At 34.6% G+C, this 23,668-nt stretch overlaps 1 protein-coding gene across 3 annotated transcripts; it reads left to right on the forward strand.

The window, feature by feature from the left end:
* The first annotated feature begins 223 nt into the window (after positions 1-223).
* LOC121317254 (vacuolar protein sorting-associated protein 54-like) lies at positions 224-22,958 on the forward strand. 3 transcript variants are annotated; one of them, XM_041252975.1, is made up of 25 exons: positions 224-315; positions 1,878-1,916; positions 4,117-4,206; positions 4,298-4,466; positions 5,793-6,034; positions 6,340-6,424; positions 6,816-6,850; positions 6,970-7,101; positions 7,934-8,319; positions 9,172-9,298; positions 9,950-10,057; positions 11,045-11,100; positions 11,510-11,606; positions 11,841-12,181; positions 13,472-13,601; positions 15,059-15,240; positions 15,652-15,764; positions 15,991-16,054; positions 16,677-16,782; positions 18,381-18,468; positions 19,979-20,100; positions 20,390-20,470; positions 20,685-20,792; positions 20,877-20,971; positions 21,730-22,958. In XM_041252975.1, exons 3-25 carry the CDS (start codon positions 4,180-4,182, stop codon positions 21,833-21,835), a joined length of 3,000 nt encoding a protein of 999 aa, XP_041108909.1. In that variant the 5' UTR covers positions 224-315; positions 1,878-1,916; positions 4,117-4,179; the 3' UTR covers positions 21,836-22,958. The 3 variants fall into 3 exon arrangements, with proteins under 3 accessions (XP_041108909.1, XP_041108910.1, XP_041108911.1); XM_041252976.1 differs by lacking the exon at positions 4,117-4,206; XM_041252977.1 differs by lacking the exons at positions 224-315; positions 1,878-1,916; positions 4,117-4,206; positions 4,298-4,466; positions 5,793-6,034 and having other exon boundaries at positions 6,384-6,424; positions 7,044-7,101.
* The last annotated feature ends 710 nt before the right edge of the window (positions 22,959-23,668 follow it).

A 23,668-nucleotide genomic window follows, 5' to 3' on the forward strand; every position in this document is an offset into this window, starting at 1 on the left:
TTTTAGCAAGCTAAGTATATTTCACATCAGACATAAGACTGTCACTTTTGTTTGATTGACTGGTTACATTTTTAAGACATTATTTATAGATTATTTCCCCCATAGGACTCCAGGTATCGCTGCTCTCATTCTTGTTCTTGAAAAACTATTTTCCAGCTAACTGGATGTGGCTGCTGGTGGTTGGCCCGTCCCATTGCAGTTGCGGTGCATTGTGGTCTGTGTGCCGGTCTCCTCTTTCGGTTGTTGTTGTCTTATGACGGTGATGGTGGCAAAGGAAGGTTACAGAGATAGGAGCTGCTGTGTTTTATATACCAGGTACATATTTCAAAACTGTTAACCGATAAAAGCACTATTGCACCGGTCTCTAAGGCAGTGTCGGGAGAGAGTTAGTCACTGGGAGACTGTCCAAGTACTGTAATAGTCTTCCAAAGGTTTCGCAGCTGCCGAGGTTTTACTAAGTACATAGAGGGATTTCCAGCTGAGCGACGCTAGGCCGCAGTCAGGTACGCTGAGTCTAGAGACTTTCTCTACAGCGAAAAAGTATGAATGAAGTACAACCTGTAATGACGTAAAAAAGCGTGAGACAATGTGACACATGTAGATTGTTACAGTTCATTTAAAAATTAATTGTTTGTGCTCTGCAGTACTACTAGTAGCATACAGTGGTAGTATGCGTTGTAACCGCATATTTTTGAGATCGCTTGTGCATTTTGTATTTTTTCTGGTACCAGTCAGCTGACATTGCATTTATCGAACTGAACAAGAGCTCTGAGAATTTTCAGTACAGTATTTATACTGTTACTTGCCGAACTGTTTTATTTTTATATGAATCCATTCTGATTGGTAGCTACAGTGAGTAAGATTGTGTTACCGCATATTTTGCATGTGTAACGTTTCCTCGCTTCGTTTAGTGCACTTCTTAAATGTTGTTTTATAGTACTGCGGTTTTGACAACAGCTTTAGTACACATTGTGCACCCAGCACTAATCCATTCAGATGTTGAGAACCAGACCGTGTATTACAATTTTTACACAGTAATAATATCCTTGAACACGAACAAATAAACAACTAGAATGTGTTACTGTATGTGAAAAGAGCCTTTGATTCTCAGCTGATGTCTCAGATAATTACTAATTAGCTCCAACCTAATGTACAGTGCCATGCAACAGAGTAGTGTAGTTAGTTAGTTAGTTATTAGTTTTAGATAACACATTGGGACAGATTTCATTTAGATTTTTCCTTGAAGTTGTAACATTTTTGTGACTGTACTAAGTCAGACTACAGTACATGTTCAAATCTTGTAACATACAGCCAGACATTTGTTGCCTTTAGAATTATATAGAAATTTTGAAAGAAAAATTAAGGTAATAATCCCTGTTCTGGATTACCAATATTCCCAATTTGTTGCAAACAACAAACCAAAGAATAAAGGGAAAGTCCACCCTGGATTTGTAAATTTGAACAACTTATTTAAAATGCCATGTTTAAGGACTTTATAGTTAGATATTTTGTTAACTTTACTTAATAACAGAAAAAATAGCCTGTATTGACTTTTATGTTAAACTCATTATTTCATGTTCCCTTTAACCCTTGGTACTGTGTTTGTACATCAGCTTGATAGCAGAAACACTTCTCAATCTCAAAGGTCAATATTTTTATCTACTTTAAAAAATGACGGTCAGACATTTGTCATGCAAAAACACAGTTGACCCTTGTGCCAAAACAAGAAATATTTACATGTAATCCACATTCTATTCTTTCAACCTCAAGTTGTGTTGTGTCAGCTGCTGAGTTTATAGTTTAATTATGTCATTTAAATTGGTCTGTTCCATGTACTAACTTGGCTTTGCACAAATTCTGTTTCTCATCCTCTGCAGGGAATATATGGAGGTGTCTGTCTGTACACCAGTCTGTCTGTAAGTCACTCCATTTTTCTAATATAACTTATTGAGAGTATTGGATTTTGGGCGAGCCAATATTGAAGTCTCTCTCTGTCTGTACACCAGAATGTATTCCACAAACTGTAAATCTAATTTGTTTACCCAATTAATGACTTCTAACTAACATATACATACATACACACACACACAAACAAATATTTTTTGACGTGTATTCGGATATAAAAGTCAGATGTTCGTATTCGCAAATGATGAAAATACCTTGCACTTATTTACTGTTTATTGCGTGGTAGTTTCACAAAATGGCAAATGAAAAAGAGTGTGATATGTGAGATTTAATATATTTAATATATTTTCAAAAAAATCACAGGATCAACACAGCAGCTCTTGAGCCTCTATTTAAAAGTTTTAGACAGCAAAAAATAAACAAACCAGATTATGGGAGCACACGCATATATCTATGGAAAGCCATCTGGGACAAAAACGTGTTGTGCTGGTTTAGAGTGAGCCAGAATCTCATGGGATATTATATATTTTTTGTTGGGACTTTCTGTTTTGTGGAATGTAATACATGAGAACCAAAACTGAGTTTTTTCCCCCTACATTTTACAACGCCATTTCCACATTTGTTTTATTTGAAGTATTTAAAGTTACTTTTCAGTTTTTGTTTGCTTGTTCAGCTGCAGAAAGGCACAAGTAAACCTCATGTTATTACTTTATGTACTATTTATTTCAGGAATAAAAAAAACAACGTTTAACTTGAACTGCTATTTTTGGCATCCTTTGTTTTGTAGTTAATTCATTCGGTATGTCTTCAAAGCCCTACAGAAGTTATTCTTTACTCCTGGGATATTTTTCTCTTTTAACATGTTCCTTATTGTAAGGTCTTGCTATAAATAGGCACACACAGGTGCCACTGCCACACCAACTGCTGCTATGCTGGCTCTGCCTGTATTCAGAGCAATATAATGTCTTTTGTTACTTTTTGAAAAGCGAATGAATATCCAAAACGGTGTGTGTGTGTGTGTGTGTGTGTCTATATATATATATATATATAATATATATATATATATTATATATATATATATAGTTATATACATGTTATTACACACACATCATGGCCATCAACTTTTTCATCATACTTAGTTATAATTTTGAATATGCAGCCATGGCAAGAGTTTTTTTGATTTTTTGGGGGTGAGATTTTGAAATGTTTGATTGTTATCTAAATGTTGTTGCACAAAGTAGCCTCCTAATACATAAATCATTGTAAAAGTTGTATGAAGCACTTCATTCTAGACTACAATTAACATGTCAATGTTGTTTTATGTATAAAGTTGCTTTATACCCATTGAAAGCAAACTTCTCAATAAAGCTAGAAGTGAAACTTCCATTCAGCACATTTACATGCATTTTAAAATACACTTCATAGCCTACATAGCTTACTGATATAAAATATGAAATCCCCCATAAACAGAATGTACCACATATAATCAGTCGTCTTCCATTTGCTCTAATAGTGAGCATGCACCAAAGTTGTGTGTAAACAGGAAATCCTGGTTGGTATATTCCGTTATGTAAACAAATAATATCGTATGATTTGTAAGATTAAAGTAATTTCATTTCTCATTCCCAGTTCCTGTTAAGTGTAGACATAGATTGATGAAGAGACCTCTGAGATCTTGAAAGCTTCTGGTTTTTTTTAGTTAGTCCAATAAAAGGTATTACCTCTCCTTCTCTTTGTCTCATCTCTGGACTGATACAGCTGCCGTTTCACCTATCAGCGACGCATTTCAGATTGAAATATGTGCATAGATCTCAATAACAATTCTGTGGATGAAAAGATGCTGCTGTTTCCTGGTACATACTGTAATTACTTAATGTGTTTTAGTTCAAACTCGCCAATGGTCTGACTGCAATTATATCATGTGACTGACAGCAAAAGTACCAGGATGCAGCAGTTTATCTACTTTGCAGTGCCATGTTTGGATTATTTGCCTGTCCTGAATTACATGCTATCAAGCATATTTGTCATATAAAGTCACAAACATAATACCGGCAGTCTCTGCGCAAGCAAGGTGGACCTTCTTAAACAAGGACAGCATCAATTTTACCACTGTGCCTTGGTACACAGTACTACGCATCTATAATTTCTACCATCTTTATTAAAGTTTGTTATTAAGACAAATTCAGGGGCTTTATGCTGGCTTCATTACAGGAATTGACCTTGCTCAGGTTTGCTCAAAGACAGCACTCATTTGGTTAAATAACTGGTGACTTTATGAAGCATCTGAGTGCAGAAACAACAGTAAGTTATGTATTCATTTGCTTCTAAAATACATTTCAACTCCAGGTGTAGATTGTAATTGTTGGTTCTGACGTTTTGCTTTTTTTTGCAGCTAGCCTCCTTTCAGAGGTGTCCTTATACAATGGCTTCGAGCCACAGTTCCCCACCAGTGCCTCGCCCCAGTGGCAGTGATGGTATCCTTAAGAAAGAGGTGGACTCATCTGCAAAACACTATAAGCATGTTCGGTCTCTTCCCGATGTCTGTCCAAAGGAGCCTACAGGTAAAATGTGCCGTACTTCAAAGTTATATAGTGAACAAGAACATTATATTGTCAGTTTCTAATTAAACTATATTCTAAGCTAATCTTAATCTAAAAGAACATTTTTACTCAATAGCCACATACTTTTATTTAACAAACTAACCACATTTTAAGACTTAAGTACCTTTGTCAGATTCAAGAAATTCAGATATTTTCCTTTTGTACGAGAAGTACAGATGGCTTTAACACATCACTGATGGTGAAAATAAATATATAACATTTTTATCTGTATAAATGTGCACATACTACAAGGGACTAGCTCATGCAACAGTGGGAAGGTGTTTTCCAATGGAAGTAGGGATCCCGGGGATATACACTGAGATACAATCAGAAAGATGCACTTAATCTAAATTGAAAGAGTGAAATCTGAACTTTGATTTGTTGTCCGATATGGTGTCATTGTAAATCGATCAAAGCGATTTTGTTCAAACTACTTTAATTGTAACTGTAAAGAGATAGCTGCCTTGTTCTTAACTGATGTCACATAGAAGTTGCTACCTAGAAGATGATTAAGTGGAATGAGATTACTAACATAAAGTGGATCTGTGAATTACAAAATATTGTCAATGCTTTTGTTGAAGAAACAAAACAATTTGATATTTGTCATTGTTGCTCTCTAATGTTTTTAATGTTATCTCGACGATAGAGACACAAGGTACCGATACAATTGTATTCCAGGCTGTCAAATACAGAGCCCTTTATGAAATTTGATAGTAGTTTTTCATGTTTTTGAATAAATGCTGGAACACGAGTATAATTTTTCAGGGGCTTAATAGTTTTTCAACAAAAGCAGTGCAATCTACTGTAGCAAACTAATTACCATATGGATGTTATTCGTACCATAAATTCTGCATACACACTTACATTTACTATACGAGTGTCATTGTGTAGTATTCAAAGAATGTAGCAAACATATATTTCACATTTAAAAAAAATAAAAATAAAAATAAATAAAACATAATACTTGCACTAGGTTAACTTAAGCCTTGCTTTCAGATTCAAATTTATTTAAAAATCGCACTTAGACCTATATAGCAAAGGAAAATGTACACCAGGTAAGATGTATAAAATTGAATATTTTGCAGGTTGTCCTTTACTGTTTTTCAAGTACTAGATTTTGACTAATTCCTCTGAGATTTTACACAGTTCTAAAAATACCAATCACTGCACTGGTAGTTTTTTTCTTTCTCTGTAAGCTTCCAGTCAAGGTGTTCCTAGATGTGCTGTGTCAGATTTAAGTCATGTAATCCAGTTCTGGTATTTACTTTACAAACTCTTTTCTTATAGTGGATTCTCACCGCCTATGTGACGGCCCATCTGTAGTAGCAGATCAGCACAGGTGGACTGTTTATAACTCAAAAGTGAATCTTCCAGCAGCATTAAATGATCCTAGACTGGCTAAAAGGGAATCTGACTTCTTCACAAAGACATGGGGTCTGGACTTTATAGAAACCGAAGTCATGCCTTCCTTCTACCTCCCGCATATCACCAAGGAACACTTTGCACCCTACCTTCAAATAACCACTCAGGTAGGTTCTGGTAGGTTTTTGGTGCTTTTTGACAACCCATATTCACGACAGAGATCTGTCTGCGTTGCTTATTTTATCAGTAATTTCTACCTTTGTTGCAACATAAATTGATGTATGTTTTGGAGTCATAGTTACACCACGTGCATTTTTATCACACTGAAAAAAGTGACTCCACTGGAGGTGGCATCCATGCTAATTGCAGACCTGCTGTGTGCAAGGTTTGTTACTATGAAGGGCATTAGAGCAAAGTTGTGCTGTATGTAAGAAGTCACTGTTTTTTTTTTTTACTTTTTTATCTTTCCAAGAGAGAAAAGATCCATGAAAAGTGCAAGAATATTTGTCCAGCCAAGGATGACCCTGATACAATCCCTATTCTTTCAAATAATAATGGTATGATGTTGTGTTTATTTAGTTTTTATTACTATTTTTGTCATTTTATATAAGTAAGTTATATAATGATTGGTAATACATTTAAGTTAAGCTTTGTGTTTTAAGGAGATAACATGAAACTTGTGTTTTATTAGGGTTAAATAAAGCGTGGTAAAACGTATTTCTTTGCAGAATTTTTTTGTTTGGTTTGCGCTCTGATATGATTGCATCTGGTCATCTTTCTAGTTGTAACCTATAAAAGTTAATCCTTGGAGTAAATTATGTGAAATTTTATAATTTGTCAATTCTTTGTTATGATTTACATAACCATAGTTTTCCATCTATTGGACGTGTTCCAGAATATTTTGGTTGAGAAAAGCAATGTTTTTGAAATATCATGAATTTTTCACAGATAAATCCAGGACAGATCTGGAGCAAGTACCTAAGGTATGATTTGAATCTAATCTTTGGACAGCTTTACTACCATATATGATATGTTAAAGGACTATGTATTAATTCTTCTTTTATTTATTTATTTATTTATTTTTTATTAAATTCTACTACAGATTTTCATGAAGCCCGATTTCGCCCTGGATGACCCCTTGACTTTTAATGCAGTTTTACCATGGTCTCATTTCAGTGGTGCTGGTGGAAAAGGTAGCCGTGATGTAGCCTCCTCACGGTTACTTCAAGAAAAGGTGCGTAAAGTCTGACATTTCTATGGAATAAATAAATGACATAGTAAATTCTGACAATTTCTATAAGGGTCATTCCAGCTCAAGTTGACCAAACTCTGGGGAGGTATTTTCTACATTTGTGGTTGATGATACATACACTATGTGTGACTAAGAAAATGGTGTCAAGGTGGGTGTCACGTACATTAAAAATAACGAGCCATGAGATGACAAAGTTTCTAAACTTGGTTAAAAGAAAAAAAAAAAAGCCTGTTTTAATGACCTTTGACCTCATTTATTTTATGGAGAGGGGTGATCAAATAATTGTGTACTCTGTAAAACATTTAAGTGCTTTCCAACAAATAAGGAATTGATGCAAATGGTTGAGGAATCCCTGTTGGTCCACTTGACCTGGTTAAAGGGATCCCCATAAATGTCCCTCTGCTGCACCTGTTGCAGAGGTATCTCATTATAGTCCAGTTTAGAAAGACTGGTCACCGGTGAAGGATGAGTGTTCTTTAGCATCTGAAGAAGTGGTACTGTATCATTCTAATCTTGATGGTGGTGTTTCAAAAACAAACAAACAAAAAAAACTTGTTGCTTTTGGTGCAGCTAGCACATTTTAGAGTCCAGCTTGTCTGTGTGCTTCATCACTGCTGAAAATATTTGTAACCAGTACTTTAGTGCTAATCCTTTGTATTTTAAATTAAGGCAGACTTGTAAAAGTTCATCAATGTTGGCTAATAACCCGCAGAAGATGATGTCAAAAATATTCTGCAGTGGACAGTTTAGAGGTTGAAAAAATGCAGCATCTAACAAGGAAAGTGTATGTAACAAGAACCTGTTTCTTTTTTAGCTAAGCCATTATCTAGATGTTGTGGAAGTAAATATTGCACACCAGATCTCGTTACGCTCTGATGCCTTCTTTCACGCCATGACCTCCCAGCATGAGTTGCAGGACTACCTCAAGAACACCTCCCAGGCTGTGAAAGTGCTCCGGGACAAAATTGCTCAGATAAACAAAGTCATGTGCGAAGGATCTCTGAATATCTTGAGACAAGCATTGACTAGAAACAACTGTGTCAAACTGTACAATAAAATGAAACTGATGGCAACAGTGCACCAAACCCAGCCCACTGTCCAGTTATTGTTGTCTACTTCGGAGTTTGTTGGTGCACTGGATCTGATAGCAACAACACAAGAGGTGCTTCAGCAGGAGCTTCAAGGAATACACAGTTTCAGGTGAGTGGGAAACTGAATGCATCTGATATTAGGCAAAGCCGTTCTTGACAAGTGAGGTGGTGAATAGGCTGCAGAAATCATGTTTCGTTGTTTAAATATTGGTGGATGGATGTGTTTAGCATTATAGCTGATTTCAGACTTTTGTTTCCTAATAAATTTGGCGTTGATAAATTGTTTTGTTGGCACCTAAAATACTCACATAAAACACAGCTTGCTAGCTCATTATGGTTACATGGTTAAGTAGACAAATATTATTTAAATAATCTTGTCGTTGAAGGAAAACTAATGTGAGAATATGCTTTTTATTATTGAAATTAAACAGTTTGGAAATAGCTGAATCTTTCTGTCTACCTTATTTTTGAAAGACTTTTTGACTTAATATTAAATACAGGTTAAGTCCAGAAGGTGGCAGTAGAGTCATTCTTTTGCACAGTACTGTTACTAAAGCAACCATTCACTTGGAGACATTAAGTAGTGGACTGAAGGACTGTATGGGGGAGGCGGATAAAATAAAAGTAACACCACATTTTGTTGACCAGAAAGTGCTTGTTTGTAACTGTGAGCATTTATATCACTTTGGAATTTAATTTGCTACACCACAAGAAGAGATGACTGATTGCATGTTTTTAAACTGGCAAAATTCCAACCAGGAATACACTATGATACTGTTCCTTAAAAAGAGTCAACATAATCACTTCAGTTGCATATTTGGCAATTAAAAAGCTACTCACATTTTACCCAAATAGAGACCACACTTAGAAACTTCCACCACTGTATTTATACAAATAATAACAGTGGAGCAATTTTGTATTTTTATTTATTTTTTGTTTAAATATATTTTCATCTTTACAGGCACCTGGGATCTCAGCTTTGTGAGCTGGAAAAGCTGATAGATAAAATGATGATAGCTGATTTTAGCACCTATGCCAGAAGTGACCTAAACAGACCTTTTGAAGATGAAAATGAGGTGTTGGAGGAGGTATGAGAGGGATGTTTCAGTATACAGGGTGACCTTCACAGTTCTGCATTTATCCAGACTGTGTGTCTCGCTTACTAGAGATCGAAGATAACATTTTTGTGTGGTGTGGAATTGGAGTTCTAATTTCATACTACAGCTTACTTCTTGTAGTATAGATCCACAAGCCAGTGAATATAATTGTTGTACTTACTGAAGAATTATAAGTTTGTCTGCTTGCAAATAGTTATGAACATTTTAGATAGAAAATAAGAGGGAAGTATTTTAATGATTTATTTTAACAGTGGTGGTTATAAGTACTGTTGCTGTTTAATAATAATAATCCTGGGGTTTTATATATATATATATATATATATATATATAATATCTATATACTATATATATATATAATATATATATATATATCATGTTTGACTAGAATTAATGAACTTGAACATAAGTGTACGGGTAATTGGGAAGAATTATCATAAAGGTAACATTTAAAAGGTTACATAACTAACTACAGAAATATCATAAAGAAGTAATTTATTTGATTTGAAATGTTATCCCTTTAGATTTTTACATTACTGACAGGTTGTAACTTTGTACTATAATGATAGCATTTAAAAAAAAAAAACAAAAAAAAAAAAAAAAAACTACTTTTTTTCTTCAAAGGAAAGGTTAGTGTCCTTGGTATTTGGGTTGCTAAAGCAGCGGAAACTTGACTTTTTGGAGATCTACAGTGAAGAAATGATATCTGCTGCAAAGCACATCATTAAACAGGTTAGCATAAAATGGCATTTCTTTCATAATTCATTGTCAGAATAGTTTTAATTGTTTCAGATAAATATTGATATTATACATAAACACTCTTTGTATTCCAGGGGTTCATGAGCCAAAACTTATTTAAGCCTGTGTGAGAAAATAATTAGAAATGCACCTATCTGTCCTCTACATTCAGGTGGTGTGCTGATATTCAATTTGAGATCTAAATTTATTACAATGGCTTATTCTTAATAGTCTGGCACTGCATGTTACTCAAGAGGGGTATTATCCACTGCGGTTAGGAGCGTGGCCATAGTTGGCTACAGGATGGGAGTGAGGTAATAACCAGAACTGTAATAGTTTGTCATACCAAGACAGTGTGTACCCTACACATGTACAAAACAACAAATTCTCATAGTAATGATAATGGTGGTTATTATAAAGTTAATTGAATTATACTCATACATAGCAAAAATAAAACCAGTGGGTTCCACTTCTTACAGACTTGCCCAGGAGTGATTGTAAGAGTTATTGTTTAAATCCTATGGTTCCAGAAAGGAGAGGAGCTTGTGGAGTGCTAATCGTATCCACAGGTCAGCGAGTCTGAAAACACAAAGGCTTTTTGAACTGTGAGAGTTTTTACTGTGGGGCCACTGGATTCCCACACTTTATTGGCAGAATAGTGTGTGGAAGGGACTAGGTGATTTATTATTAATACCGGTAGTTAGAAAATGATCCGTTTGAAAGAAATATGGGCCCTATTTAAAAAGTTGAAGATTATTTTTTCTAAGTGTTTTTGTGATGATAGAATGTTTTCTAGACTTTTGATAAAATTCAAACAGTAGTCTATAATAATTGTTAATATCCAACTTCAAATCTTAACTTAAATAACTTTAAGCTTTATAATCAAATCGAACCTACATTAAAACATAACTGTAGTTTACTTGATGGAAAATCTATTCCAAGTTTATTTCTGTTCTGAACGTTTCAAACTTCTTTTAACAGTGTGTTATTAGCACCATCTCACAAATAGAAGAAATAGACACAGAAATAGTTGTGAAGTAAGTATTTTTGAAATTCAATGTTTTTTCTTACTGCTTTTATTTTTGCATCAATGTAATACTGTAGAAATATTATATAAATAATGTGATTGTTAACGTAATTCTTTGCAATAACGAATAAATAAATGCATATAACACATACAATTACTGTTTTAACAAGCAGTTTAGATTTTCAACCATAAGGGGATATCCAGAGGCAGCTAGGCTTTTGACATCCAGGCTTTTGACATTAGACATAGTGAAGCCAATTTGAGAGCTGTGTTTACATGCTAACAATTAGATCCATAGTAGGACAAATCTGGCTAAATCTCTAGGTCCAGTTAGCTTTAGATTTTGTGTTTGTGTGCCATTTCCTTATTTAAACCACATAAATATGTATTATGTTTCCTTTTTGCTTTGCATTTTAAAGGCTTGCAGATCAGATGAGACTGATGAATTTTCACCAGTGGTTTGAACTTCTGAAGTGCATATTTGCCAACTTTCTCTTTTTTCTAAAAAGAGTTAAGGTTAGATTTTACTAATTTATACATTCTTAACTTTAAACATTATATAGTAACATCCAAGGAGATTATATAATATATATATATATATATTATTATATATATATATATATATATATTATATATGGGGAAATAACCATACATTTTGTCTACTTGATTTAGTTTCCTTTACTTAATAATCAAATTAAAAATATATATTCCTATAACTTAAGGACCCCATTCTTCTTTTATTTGTACTAGGCAACGTTAAGTGTCGTTAGAAGTGTTGTCCTGCTGGTTTTGGACAGGAATCAGAAGACCAAGGTCCTAGAGGGCACGTTAGCAGAGGGAAGTCCTGGAAAAAGTTTTAATACGGTAACTGAAGTTGGTTATTTAACGCACGAAGGCATGTTTATTAGTGATGCTTTCAACGAGGGAGAACAGCCTTCTGTTGGACCTGAGCCTAGGAACCAAAGGACTTCATATCAAAGCAGTGAACCATGTGGCAGCGATTCTACATCAGAACAAGAGTGCACCACCGAGTCGTCATCCAGCAAAGAGCAGACATCCTCTTCGGTAACTCCTGGAGGAGTGGAGATAACGTAAGTATCAGACCACTGCCCTTGCTTATTAAAAGCCACATTTAAGATAGTCAGTTAGCCCAGTGTTTACTTACTGACTGTAAAACATTTCCAGACTAGTAATGCTTGAATATGGTACTGCAGTTTTCATTTTATAACCCTTTCACCCTTATCAACAAGTTTTAATTAAAAGTTTATCCAGCCACGAAATGGCTTCTTAAGGCTAATTCATTGTCTTGGCTACAAAGATGCAAGACGAGAAACTAAAATGTAAATGCATACAACTGCACAATTCGCACACAATCAGGCAAACCTAAAATTACGTTACAAAAGTACAGCCATTATCTTGTACATTCAGCAATCGTTAGTGCAATGATGCTTGTACTAAATTTCAGTAGTAACATACAGTTCATCACAATGGCTGACCGGTTTTGTCCAAATGCTGTTACCCCTAGACAATTAGTTTAAAGTGTTATACTTAAAATATTCACTGTGAACTGTGACAACTGTAACCATGAAAAACTTAACTACAGTAGACTTAAACCAGTTGGGTGTGTACCCTGTTAAATTACACCATGTAACAATTTTTTTATTTTTTTTTTGTTCCTGGGTAGTAAGTGTTATTTCCTAATTGCTTATGCCTCAAAAGTATAGAAAATGGCAATTATTCCCCACAAACTTTGCTTTTGTGACCAGGACAGGTAAATTTCAAAATATCACTATTTCCAATGAGAAAACGGGCGAATTTGTGTCTTCGTTCACAAAGTCAGAAAAAAACAACATATGAATCCAAATTAACACGTATTTATACTAAAGTAATACAAAAATGACTACAAAAGATTTAGAAGTGAGTAGTTTTTCGAGATTTACGATTATACTGTACATTTACAGTATAAATACGTGTTAATTTGGATTCATATGTTGTTTTTTTCTGACTTTATGTGAACGAAAAGACACATTTGCCCGTTTTCTCATTGGAAATAGTGATATTTTGAAATTTACCTGTCCTGGTCACAAAAGCAAAGTTTGTGGGGAATAATAGCCATTTTCTATACTTTTGAGGCATAAGCAATTAGAAAATAACACTTACTACCCAGGAACAAAAATTGTGTTACATAGTGTTATTGATGTGTTCTGTGTACTGTTTTGTAATCTCTACAGTACTGAAAATGTCTGGTCTAGTCTGTTTTTTTTTAAATATATTTACAGTTGTGATTGTACACTTTTGTCATTGAATTGTGTTATTCCACACTGTGTATTGAAATTTGATTTGTACATCTGCTTTGTGCATGCATTTCAATTTATTTTCAGGATTAATGAAGACATGAAGCTGACAGACCTTGAACTAGGTAGAATTGCAAATAACATTCAGGAGCTTCTGTACAACGCTTCTGATGTGTGTCATGATCGCTGTGTCAAGTTCCTCATGTCCAGAGCAAAGGTATATTTGAACAACCTCTAGCCTCATGATACCTTTATCTTTGAGCAAGATAGGGCTTTAAACAAAAAAAACTGGTTGGTCAGTTAATCGTATTTTGGCTAACAGTTACAGTATGTGTCATCTGACTCTGATATTCGATGTTATGTGATAATAAAAAGCATTACCAAAACTAGCCTTTTCTCCAGGATGAAGTGATCACTTAAAATCAGTTAATCTTAAATTACCTTTCTGCAATGTTGGATACATTTTCCTTTTATAGAACATATCACTGGAATACAGTTGTATTGACCTTAATAAAATGCTATTTACCCATGCTTTGCTAACTTATTGTTTTTTCCACAATTGAGATTAGTGCTTTGGATGTATAAATGGCAAATTTTTGTTCTCATTTGTTAAGATTAGAAAAGTCCTAAAAGGCTGTAAGGCGTTTTTTTTTTTTTTTTTTTTTTTTTTTTTAGTGCTTAAAGAGCAGGAAAGAATGTCTTCTGAAACTGAACATTTGTATTTTACATAAATGATTATTCCCTGGTGTTCATATATAAAACGTACAATTGTATTTAAAAACAATAACTACATGTCAGGTTGATTGTAACAGATGACAAGCCACCTCACCAGTTTAGTGGGAAAATCGTATCCAGCATTGCAGAAAGGTCATTGACAAGATTACTGTTCTTTAGTGATCACTTTTCTGAAGAAAAGTTAGTTTTTGATAATGCTGTTTACTATCTCATATATAATATCCATATATATATATATATATATATATATATATTTTATATATAATACTATTATTATATATAATATATAGATATATATAGTATATATATATATTCGCAAGATCCAAAAGAAATATGCTAACTCAGCAATCAGCAACTGCTCGGGGTTTACAGAGGCACTGGGGTTCAAAGAAAAGTATCCAAATGAGTAATGTTTTTTGTAATTGTAACAAGATACTTTGCACTAACAATGTGTGGGATGCACCCTGGCTCTGGGGATTTGCATCAATTGAATATTCTTTAAACTGAAAAAAACAATTCTGAAGGAGCTAGACTGTTTTACAAGTTTGTTGCACAGGAATTGAAATAGCCGAGTGCTTTACAATATTTGAAATGTTAGAGATCCTTTTAAGATGTTTTAGAGTCAGTGCCAGGGAAAACTACATTTGGACGCAGAGATTCAAGCTTGGAGGCTGGTTTTTCTACTTGAGCCAGCTGTTTAACCGTTTTCTATGAAGAAACTTTTGCAATACAATGGTGTCCCTGTTGGCATAACTAAAAACTAAAGCAATGTTGCATCCATGAGCTGCCACCTAAAAGAAGCTAAGAAATACATTCTAAAATTTCAATTAAAAATCTGTGAATGTCTTGTTAAAACAGAGTGTAGATGTATTATTACGTTTCTTCAGTGCCAATATAATTTGTTTTCTTACGGAAGGATTGAAATGTTCTGTTTTGAAGGATGGCTTCCTGGAGAAGCTGAATTCCTCTGAGTTTGTCGCCTTGTCCCGTTCTGTGGAAATCTTTGTCAAGGATACAGAGGAGCTCTGCGGCAGGAGAAGCATGTCACTGCGGGGGGCGCTGCAGAGCCAGGCCAACAGATTTGTCAACAGGTTTCACGAGGAGAGAAAGACCAAGCTTAGGTGCCTGCAAGACTAATTGTATTTCCTATTGTAACAGTTGTAAAGTGCAGTCCCATCCATTTTAAAATATCTTACGAATATGTAGTACAATAAAAAGTAATAAAAAGAGTTCATAAACAGTTCCTGAAAAAAAGAAGAACATTTGTTCGGTTCACTTCAGGAATACTTCAGAAATACATCTTAATAATGCATTTATTATTAGTTATTTAGTTCTTATGTCTAAAGCTTAAATTAAAACTTGGTTGATTTCTGTCATATAGTTAGGAAAAGAGTTTTGCAGTTACAGAAGAAACTAATTAAAAACCTAAACTTATACCATACTGATTTATGAACTATCTTCTACTGATGTATTATGAACAGCTCCTAATTATGCTGAAGACATTGCTAAGCTAGACTTGTTGTTTTTTTCAGTCTTCTGTTGGATAATGAACGATGGAAACAAGCAGAGGTTCCAGCTGAATTCCAGGACCTTGTTAATTCAATAGCTGATGGTAGAATAAGTTTACCTGAAAAAAAACCAACAGGTTTGCAAGTTTCATAAGTCACCCCTTAGTTTATTTTGCTTGTGGTCCATAAAATTAAGAAATCTAAATCTTTGGCACCTTAATGATAATTTTGTCCTTTTTTTGATGAAAATTGTGTATTACATTTGGCTGAGCTGAAGTATGACATATGGTCCAGTTGTCCATATAACATACAAATGTGTGAAGCCATGGGTACATTTAATGTTTATTCTTCCTTTAATGCTAGGTACAGAAGAGAGGAAGCCAACTGATTACTTGATTGTAGATGGACAGAAGTATGCTGTAGTGGGGTAAGGTTTAAAGGTTTTGGGATTGTTGCTGGTGAAGTAGTACGCTGCACCAAGTTTTCATGTTAAATATAAAATTGTATATGTGCTTTAAAAATCTTATTGCTAAAGTTCCTATTAATCTTTGCTTTCAAAATTTTATATTTTACATATCTAAAACATTACTAAAAGATGTTTCTATTTGAGTGTTTTAAAGTAAGGCTACTGAATATTACAGCATTCCTTGACCTTGTGAGAGTTATACTGCCATAAGGGGTGTTAGTTATAAAAGACAATTGCAAATTCAACAGCCTAAATATAGTAATATTTTTAAGTACTGTAAGCACTATACATGCACATATTTCTAAACTTTTAATTGTCATAAAACACAGCTTTCGGTATGGAAAGGGGGGTAAAACAAAACTTGTTAAACATTTCAGATCACTCCAAAAAGGCATGCAGAAGCTCTAGTCCTCACAAGCTTTCATGGAGTCAAACATCCATCTAAACAATATAAAGTCAGTAATTACAGTACCTGATCATAAAATGGTTTTTATCTTAGTATTTTTTCCCTCTACATAGCTTCTGTGATTCTTGGCTTAGAAAGGATTTTAAATTGAAATTGATTTGTTATATTCATTCTCAGGACGGTGTTGCTGTTAATAAGAATTTTTCTTGAATACTGTCAGTGTGTGGATGACATCCCATCGATAACCACTGACATGCTCATTCGCCTATCAGACTTAATAAAGGTTTGTCAAAAGATGCCTTGTGGTTTAAGTTCTGTTTTTGCAGCACTGGATTTTGTGAATCGCATATACAGTGCCCAGTCGAAAGTTTGAGTACACTTGCTGGAAACTAGTTTTTTTTTGCATAATTGACAATGTTTTACGTCGCATACGTTTCTGTAAATACTTGAAAATGAAAACACGTGTTACAATATACAAAACAAAACATAAGGATTATCAAAGCAATGTTCAAGAAAATTGAAAATGTTCTCTAAATCTTGGATTCCTCAAAATAGTCACCCTTTGCCTTAATAACAGCATCACAAACACGAAGCAGTCGGTTAACATGTTTCAACAAAGTTTCAACAAATCAACCGACATGTCTTCCCAGCTCTTCTGCAACAATTTCCAGAGATGTAGGGCACTTGTGGGTAGCTTTGCTTTGACTCTTCTGTCCAGTTCATCCCATACAAGTTCTATGGGATTGAGGTCTGGAGACTGGGCAGGCCAGGTCATTAGATTGAGTTGTCCTTCACTTTCCTTCTTCGACAGATAGTTCTTGCACAACTTTGAAGTATGTTTCGGGTCATTATCTTGCTGAAGAATGAGGACTGCCCAACTAGCCCTACTCCTGATGGAATGGCATGCCTCTGAATTATGCTACGATAGCCATGCTGGTTGAGCTTGCCCTGGATTTGGTAAAGATCACCATCTCTGTCACCAGCAAAGCAACCCCAGACCATGACACTGCCTCCTCAATGCTTGATAGTGGGAACCACACATGCAGAACTCATGTGCTCACCCTCTCTGTGTCTTACAAATACTCTGCGGTTGGACCTAAATATTTCAAATTTTGGTCCATAAGACCGACTTCCACTCCTCAAACATCCAGTTTCTGTGTTTTTTGGCCCAGGCAAGTCTCTTCCTCTTATTCTGCACTCTTTAACAATGGTTTCTTTGCAGCAGTTCTTCCAGTTAGGCCAGCTTCACGCAAAATCTCATTTGAACAGTTGATGTTGAAATATCTGTACTTCTAGTAGCATTTAGCTGAGCTTGTATTTCAGGGGCAGTTAATCGCGGGTTTCGCAGACTTGTGACGAATGAACTTGTTCTCTGATTCTGGTAATCTTGAAAAACCTGGTTTCAAGCAGGTGTACTCAAACTTTTGACTGGTACTGTAGGTGGTTATCCCAAGGTCACCCCCTAAAAATAGGTGGTTAATAAAATCCAAGGGGATTTCTCAGTGCTGTTTAATGCTTCTAATAAAATCGAGGTGTGGCTTACACCTGTGATTAAATCAACCTCTTAGTGAGACATGTAACAAGCTTGAATTAAAACAGTTTAATAAACTGATTCAGAACATGAGCCTCCAATTTTTAAATAAAATAATTGACAGATCTGTAGAGTTCTTGTCATCGGATATTGACATCCTGTGGTGCTGTCCTTGTCAAATTTCAGTAGAAATGTAACCAATAAATTAAAAAAATATATATGTAAACATGCAACGTTGTTGGGGGTGGGGTCAAGAATTAAAAATGGAAGGAGGTAATTTTAGAAACCAAAAAAGTATATCATTTTAAGCGTTTTTTCATAATCCTTTTTATTTTATTTTTTTCTCTCAGCAATTCAACTCTCGAAGCTGCCAGCTGGTCCTGGGAGCTGGTGCATTACAAGTTGTTGGTCTGAAAACAATAACTACAAAAAACTTAGGTATGGGTAGATTACATTTATTATAGAGGTTGGTTTGTAGGCCAATTAGTAGAACATAAAATATAGCAAAAACTATGCAGAAGTAAAGGGTGGTTAGAAAGTCACATTCGACTTACAATGGTGCATAAAAGGTCACAGGATTTCAGAATGTCAATAATGACCTTTGTGACTGGGTAAGGAAGAAACAAAGAGAAGTAACTGTTGGGCAAAGGTGTGGCGTGCTCAGTTTAAAGAAATAAAATATTTTAACAAAAAAATACTGCTCACAGAGCCAAATAAAAAGGGTGAAGAAAAACAAATCTCAAACACAAACAATAGGTCAGGCTGGGAAATCGCCTTCACTGTTCCTATATGTATATTTTAGTTTTGTTTTTAATCCCCTGGCTCACTCTTGTTCCTCCTTTCAAACACCCACCGGAGTGCAGAGAGCTGCTACCTTTGTGCAGGTGACCATCTCCCGATTTAGCAACAAATGAATCACCTAATTAATTCGGGAGATGGCCACCTTCTGCTCGAGTTTTTTTAATAGTGGATGGGTTTTCCCATCCACACTACCAAACAGTACAAAAACGAAACATAAATACAAATAAAGAATATCACGGCTTTCAACCGTCATATTTACCCCTCAACAACAACCACAACCAAAACCAAAACCAACTTTTCCCTGCACCTTTTAATAATGTGCAGGGCTCTCTCCTGCTGCCCTGCTACACATGCAAATTATTTCTTTCATTTATAGTAACAGGTGTATTGCCTTATTGACTTAACAATGCATCATCCTATACTGCGTCAAGGTTAAATTTAAAATTCCTAAATGGATGTGTGATGATGGCCTGCATACTCCAGGAAATTAGAAACTCATAAAATTGCACAGTGTGTCTTGAAGTTAATGCCACTTGATGAGTCTTTTACATCCCGTTGTAATTGTTTGGTTAAAAAAAAAAAAAGCATTTAAGAGGTCTGTGTTGTTTAATGAATAAATACATGGAACAGAATATTTAATTGATATACACTGTAACAAAAAATTTTTTTTTTTTTTTTGTTCCTGGGTAGTAAGTGTTATTTCCTAATTGCTTATGCCTCAAAAGTATAGAACAAAGATGACTACAAAAGATTTAGAAGTGAGTAGTTTTTTGAGATTTACAATTATACTGTAAATACAGTAATTGTAAATCTCGAAAAACTACTCGCTTCTAAATCTTTTGTAGTCATCTTTGTATTACTTTAGTATAAATACATGTTCATTTGGATTCATATGTTGTTTTTTTCTGACTTTGTGAACGAAAAGACACACATTTTCCCATTTTCCCATTGGAAATAGTGATATTTTTAAATATCACTGTCCTGGTCACAAAAACAAAGTTTGTGGGGAACAATAGCCATTTTCTATACTTTTGAGGCATAAGCAATTAGGAAATAACACTTACTACCCAGGAACAAAAATTGTGTTACATAGTGTATATCAATGAGGACAACTTTTTTTTTGTTGTTTTTTTATAATTTTCTGTAGCCCTTGCCTCCCGCTGTTTGCAGCTGATCGTACACTACATTCCCATTATCAGGGCTCACTTTGAGGCTCGGCTTCAGCCAAAGCAGTACAGCATTCTCAGGCATTTTGACCACATAACTAAGGTAAGGTTAATTACGCAACAGTTAAAGTGGTTCTAGTTAACAAAATAATTTCATAATTCTTGCATGTCATGCACATTTTTTATTCCTGGTATAGGTTTGAAATGTGCAGTTTTGAAAGAAACATGTTATAGGAAATGTGTATTTGCATTTAAAACAGGAAATCTGGTACTGATTTACTACGAGTCTTCAGGGCTCAAAGCATATTGCTGGCTGCAAAACATGTCCTCTGAACTTTCTGTGGATGTTATGGCTAATTGTGACTTATAGCTTTGAATTTTGTCCCCAACAGGACTATAATGACCACATAGCTGAAATCTCTGCAAAACTTGTAGCAATCATGGATAGTCTGTTTGAGAAAGTTCTGTCTAAGGTATGTTTTTTTTTATATTCTTTATAATAAAAAAAAAATAATAATATATATATATATATATATAATATTATTATTTTATATATATATATATATATATATATATATATATATATATATAATATAATATCTGCATCTGTGGTATAAACCTCAAAATTCATGTTTTGAACATTTATCTCCAAGCAGGATTCTAAATTTCCAGTTTATTTTTTCATAGTATGAAGTGAAGGCCCCAATGCCTTCAACCTGCTTCCGGAACGTCTGCAAACAGATGACTAAGATGCATGAAGCTATATTTGATCTTCTACCAGAAGAACAAACACAGGTGAACTTTTCTTCTTATGGTGCAAGAACAGCTTTTTCTATGTTGATGTTAAATATATTCAAGTTGTATGGTTTGTATCCATAGATGTTGTTCTTGAGGATAAATGCAAGCTTTAAACTTCATCTGAAGAGGCAGCTAGCCCGGCTGAATGTAGTGAATGATGGTGGACCTCAACACGGGTATGTTTGTGTTTGTTTTTTGGGGGGAAATTGTAGTTTTAGGGGGTTGCTAATACTCGTATTCATGCTTGTAATTGCCTTTCAATCCACTCATGAATGCGATTACAAGATGAGTTGTCCTTCCCTCACCTTTTACAATTGAGTCAATGTCAATTAACTTCCACACGGAATTTTTAAAGCTGATTGGAAGTGATTTTTCCTCCATAGGTGGTGCTAACATCTTTTTTACAGACTTCTTGTATGCAGTATATTTTTTAAAGCAATTACTATTCAATTGTTTTTTTTACAAGAATAATATTGGTATTTGTGGTACACATCTGAGAAACAAGCAAGTAGCCATGGCTTCTGCTGTGAGAAACATGTTTCAAAAAATTTCTGCTTTGGCCAATCAGAGAATCTTTTGAGATAGTACTTCCCACTGTAAAGGGTGCTAAAAATGAGTTATTGATATGTACACATACAATGCATTATCAGTGCTTTCTTCCATTGACAATGTATAGGGATGATCGCAAGTTGCTCAATAAAATAAGTTCCCTGGGTGAAATGTAATTTTTAAAAATTTTATTTAATACAGCTAGGCTTTAGGATTTAAATGTTGGCAGTGCAGGGTCATCTATTTTTGTAGTTCTTAAGCTCTTATTCAAAATCAAGATGATTTTGTTCCATTGCAGTTGAAACAGACTCCCCCCCCCCCAAGAAATAATGGAATTTGTTCATATTTTCCACCCTGCAGATTTGTCATATTTTCCACCCTGCAGACTTGTTATGGCAGATGTAGCTTTCTACACTGGGAATATTCAAGCACTGAAGACACTTGAAAACCTAGATTTAAACATGGCAGAGATCTGGGAACAGAAGAGGTGATGATACATTGCAAACATGAAACTGTGCTCTTTGCATGTCAGGATGTACTGGCATTTCTAAGACCTTTTGTGCCCTGGAACTGGATTCCCCACACACCACTGCAGCTGAACCTATGTATAGAGGCTGAATCTGATGTGACCTGTGGAGAATGCCCTTCATAACGTCTGCTGGTCACGCACGAGTACCCAGCTGTCCCCATGACTTGTTTAAAACTCTAGAAAGACTCAGGTTTCTTAGGACCAAATCCAAATGTGGATATGACTGTAACAAAGCTGTGCTTATATACTAAAGAGGTTTTTAAAAAAGAAAAACAAGATGCTTTGCATCTGTACTGCAGTTACTTCATGTCATGTGCAATTGTGTAAACATTTATATTGTTTAATTATGGTACAATTTCTACAGCTTTTAAATTGTGCAAAACCTAAAACACAGAAAAAAAATTACTTCAACTATCTGGCAACTTAATTTTTTTACAGATCTTAAATAAAATCTTTTTGATTTCATAAATACAAGCATATGTATATAGGCAGATGTAAATATAAAAACTGTTAAATCTGTTTGTATAAATCCTAGAGGTTTTTTTGTGATAAATTTGGTTTTTGCAACTTCTGGATTGGCAGAACCTTTTATTTGCAGTATATGCTTTTTTTTAGTGTACATTTTACATTCTGGGTTGTGTGTGCAAAACTGTTGGCCTTTACCTACCCTTTTCCACAAAACTTCTTGTAGGAAATAAGCATGAAGACTGTCATTCAGTTTTTCACTGTAATGCTAATGGTCCCAACACAGAACTCTGCATTAGGTGTGGATAGTGTATAACACTACATTTTCTTACTCTTTCAAAAAGGTTTTTTTTGTATTAAATTGCACCATTGAGTAACAGTGTTGTATATTCATTGCTAACTCAAAGTGCCTACTTTTAAAAATAAGTATCAAGGAATACATTGACTTCTTCCAACAGTAGATTTCCTGTTTCAGTGCCTAACGCCGATTTGCCCTGTAGTATGGAATGGTCCCTCTTTGCTGCAACTGCAGGTAACTTAACAGCATGCCTGAGATGTTTAACTGATAAGTTTCTTGAAGACCAATACATTTTTAAATAAAAACTCATTTAAATGTGAACAGCATTGTGTGTTTTTTCATTAAAACCTTAGTTTTTTATATATTTATTCTTTCTAACTTGACCACAGATAAGAATAACATCTTTGGAAAACAGTTTACCACAACTGCGGGTGTCTTAAGGACTCTGATTTTTTTTGGGGGGGGGGGGGGGGGGGGGGGGGGTATATAATTTTTTTTGGTATAATTAGAATGACTTATTCCTTTGGACATACAGTAGAAAATATTTGATCCAAACTTCATAAATTATAGCACTGTAATTGTTTTCAAATGCAAAGGCATTCCATTACCAGTAGTCATAAAATAACCTTGTGAAAATAACCTGCATGTGTGTTCTAATTGCATTGTCACTTCACATCAACTGTTTTAACTTTTTAGAGCATATGTCATAGTCCAACAGATTCTGAAACTAATGATGAATTTTTCATTCATTGCAATTATCAATATTTTTCCAGTTCATAAATGAAATTGTTTATAGCAGGATAACTAATTATCTTCCTATTACTGAGGTTAGGGAAACCCAATATGGCACTGTTTGACCATATCTCTGTGACCAAGGACTTTAGAATAAAAATTTAAAAAAGCAACCTGGATGAACAAAAAAAAAATCAACTGGGAGAAAGACTATAAAAGTGAAATGGACTGTGAGAGCACCTATTTACGTGAATTAATAGTCTGCAAGTTACAAATTACAAGTGAACTGCCATACTCTTA

The sequence above is a fragment of the Polyodon spathula genome, chromosome 6 (genome assembly GCF_017654505.1).
Source record: "Polyodon spathula isolate WHYD16114869_AA chromosome 6, ASM1765450v1, whole genome shotgun sequence".
In the NCBI taxonomy this organism is placed as follows: domain Eukaryota; kingdom Metazoa; phylum Chordata; class Actinopteri; order Acipenseriformes; family Polyodontidae; genus Polyodon; species Polyodon spathula.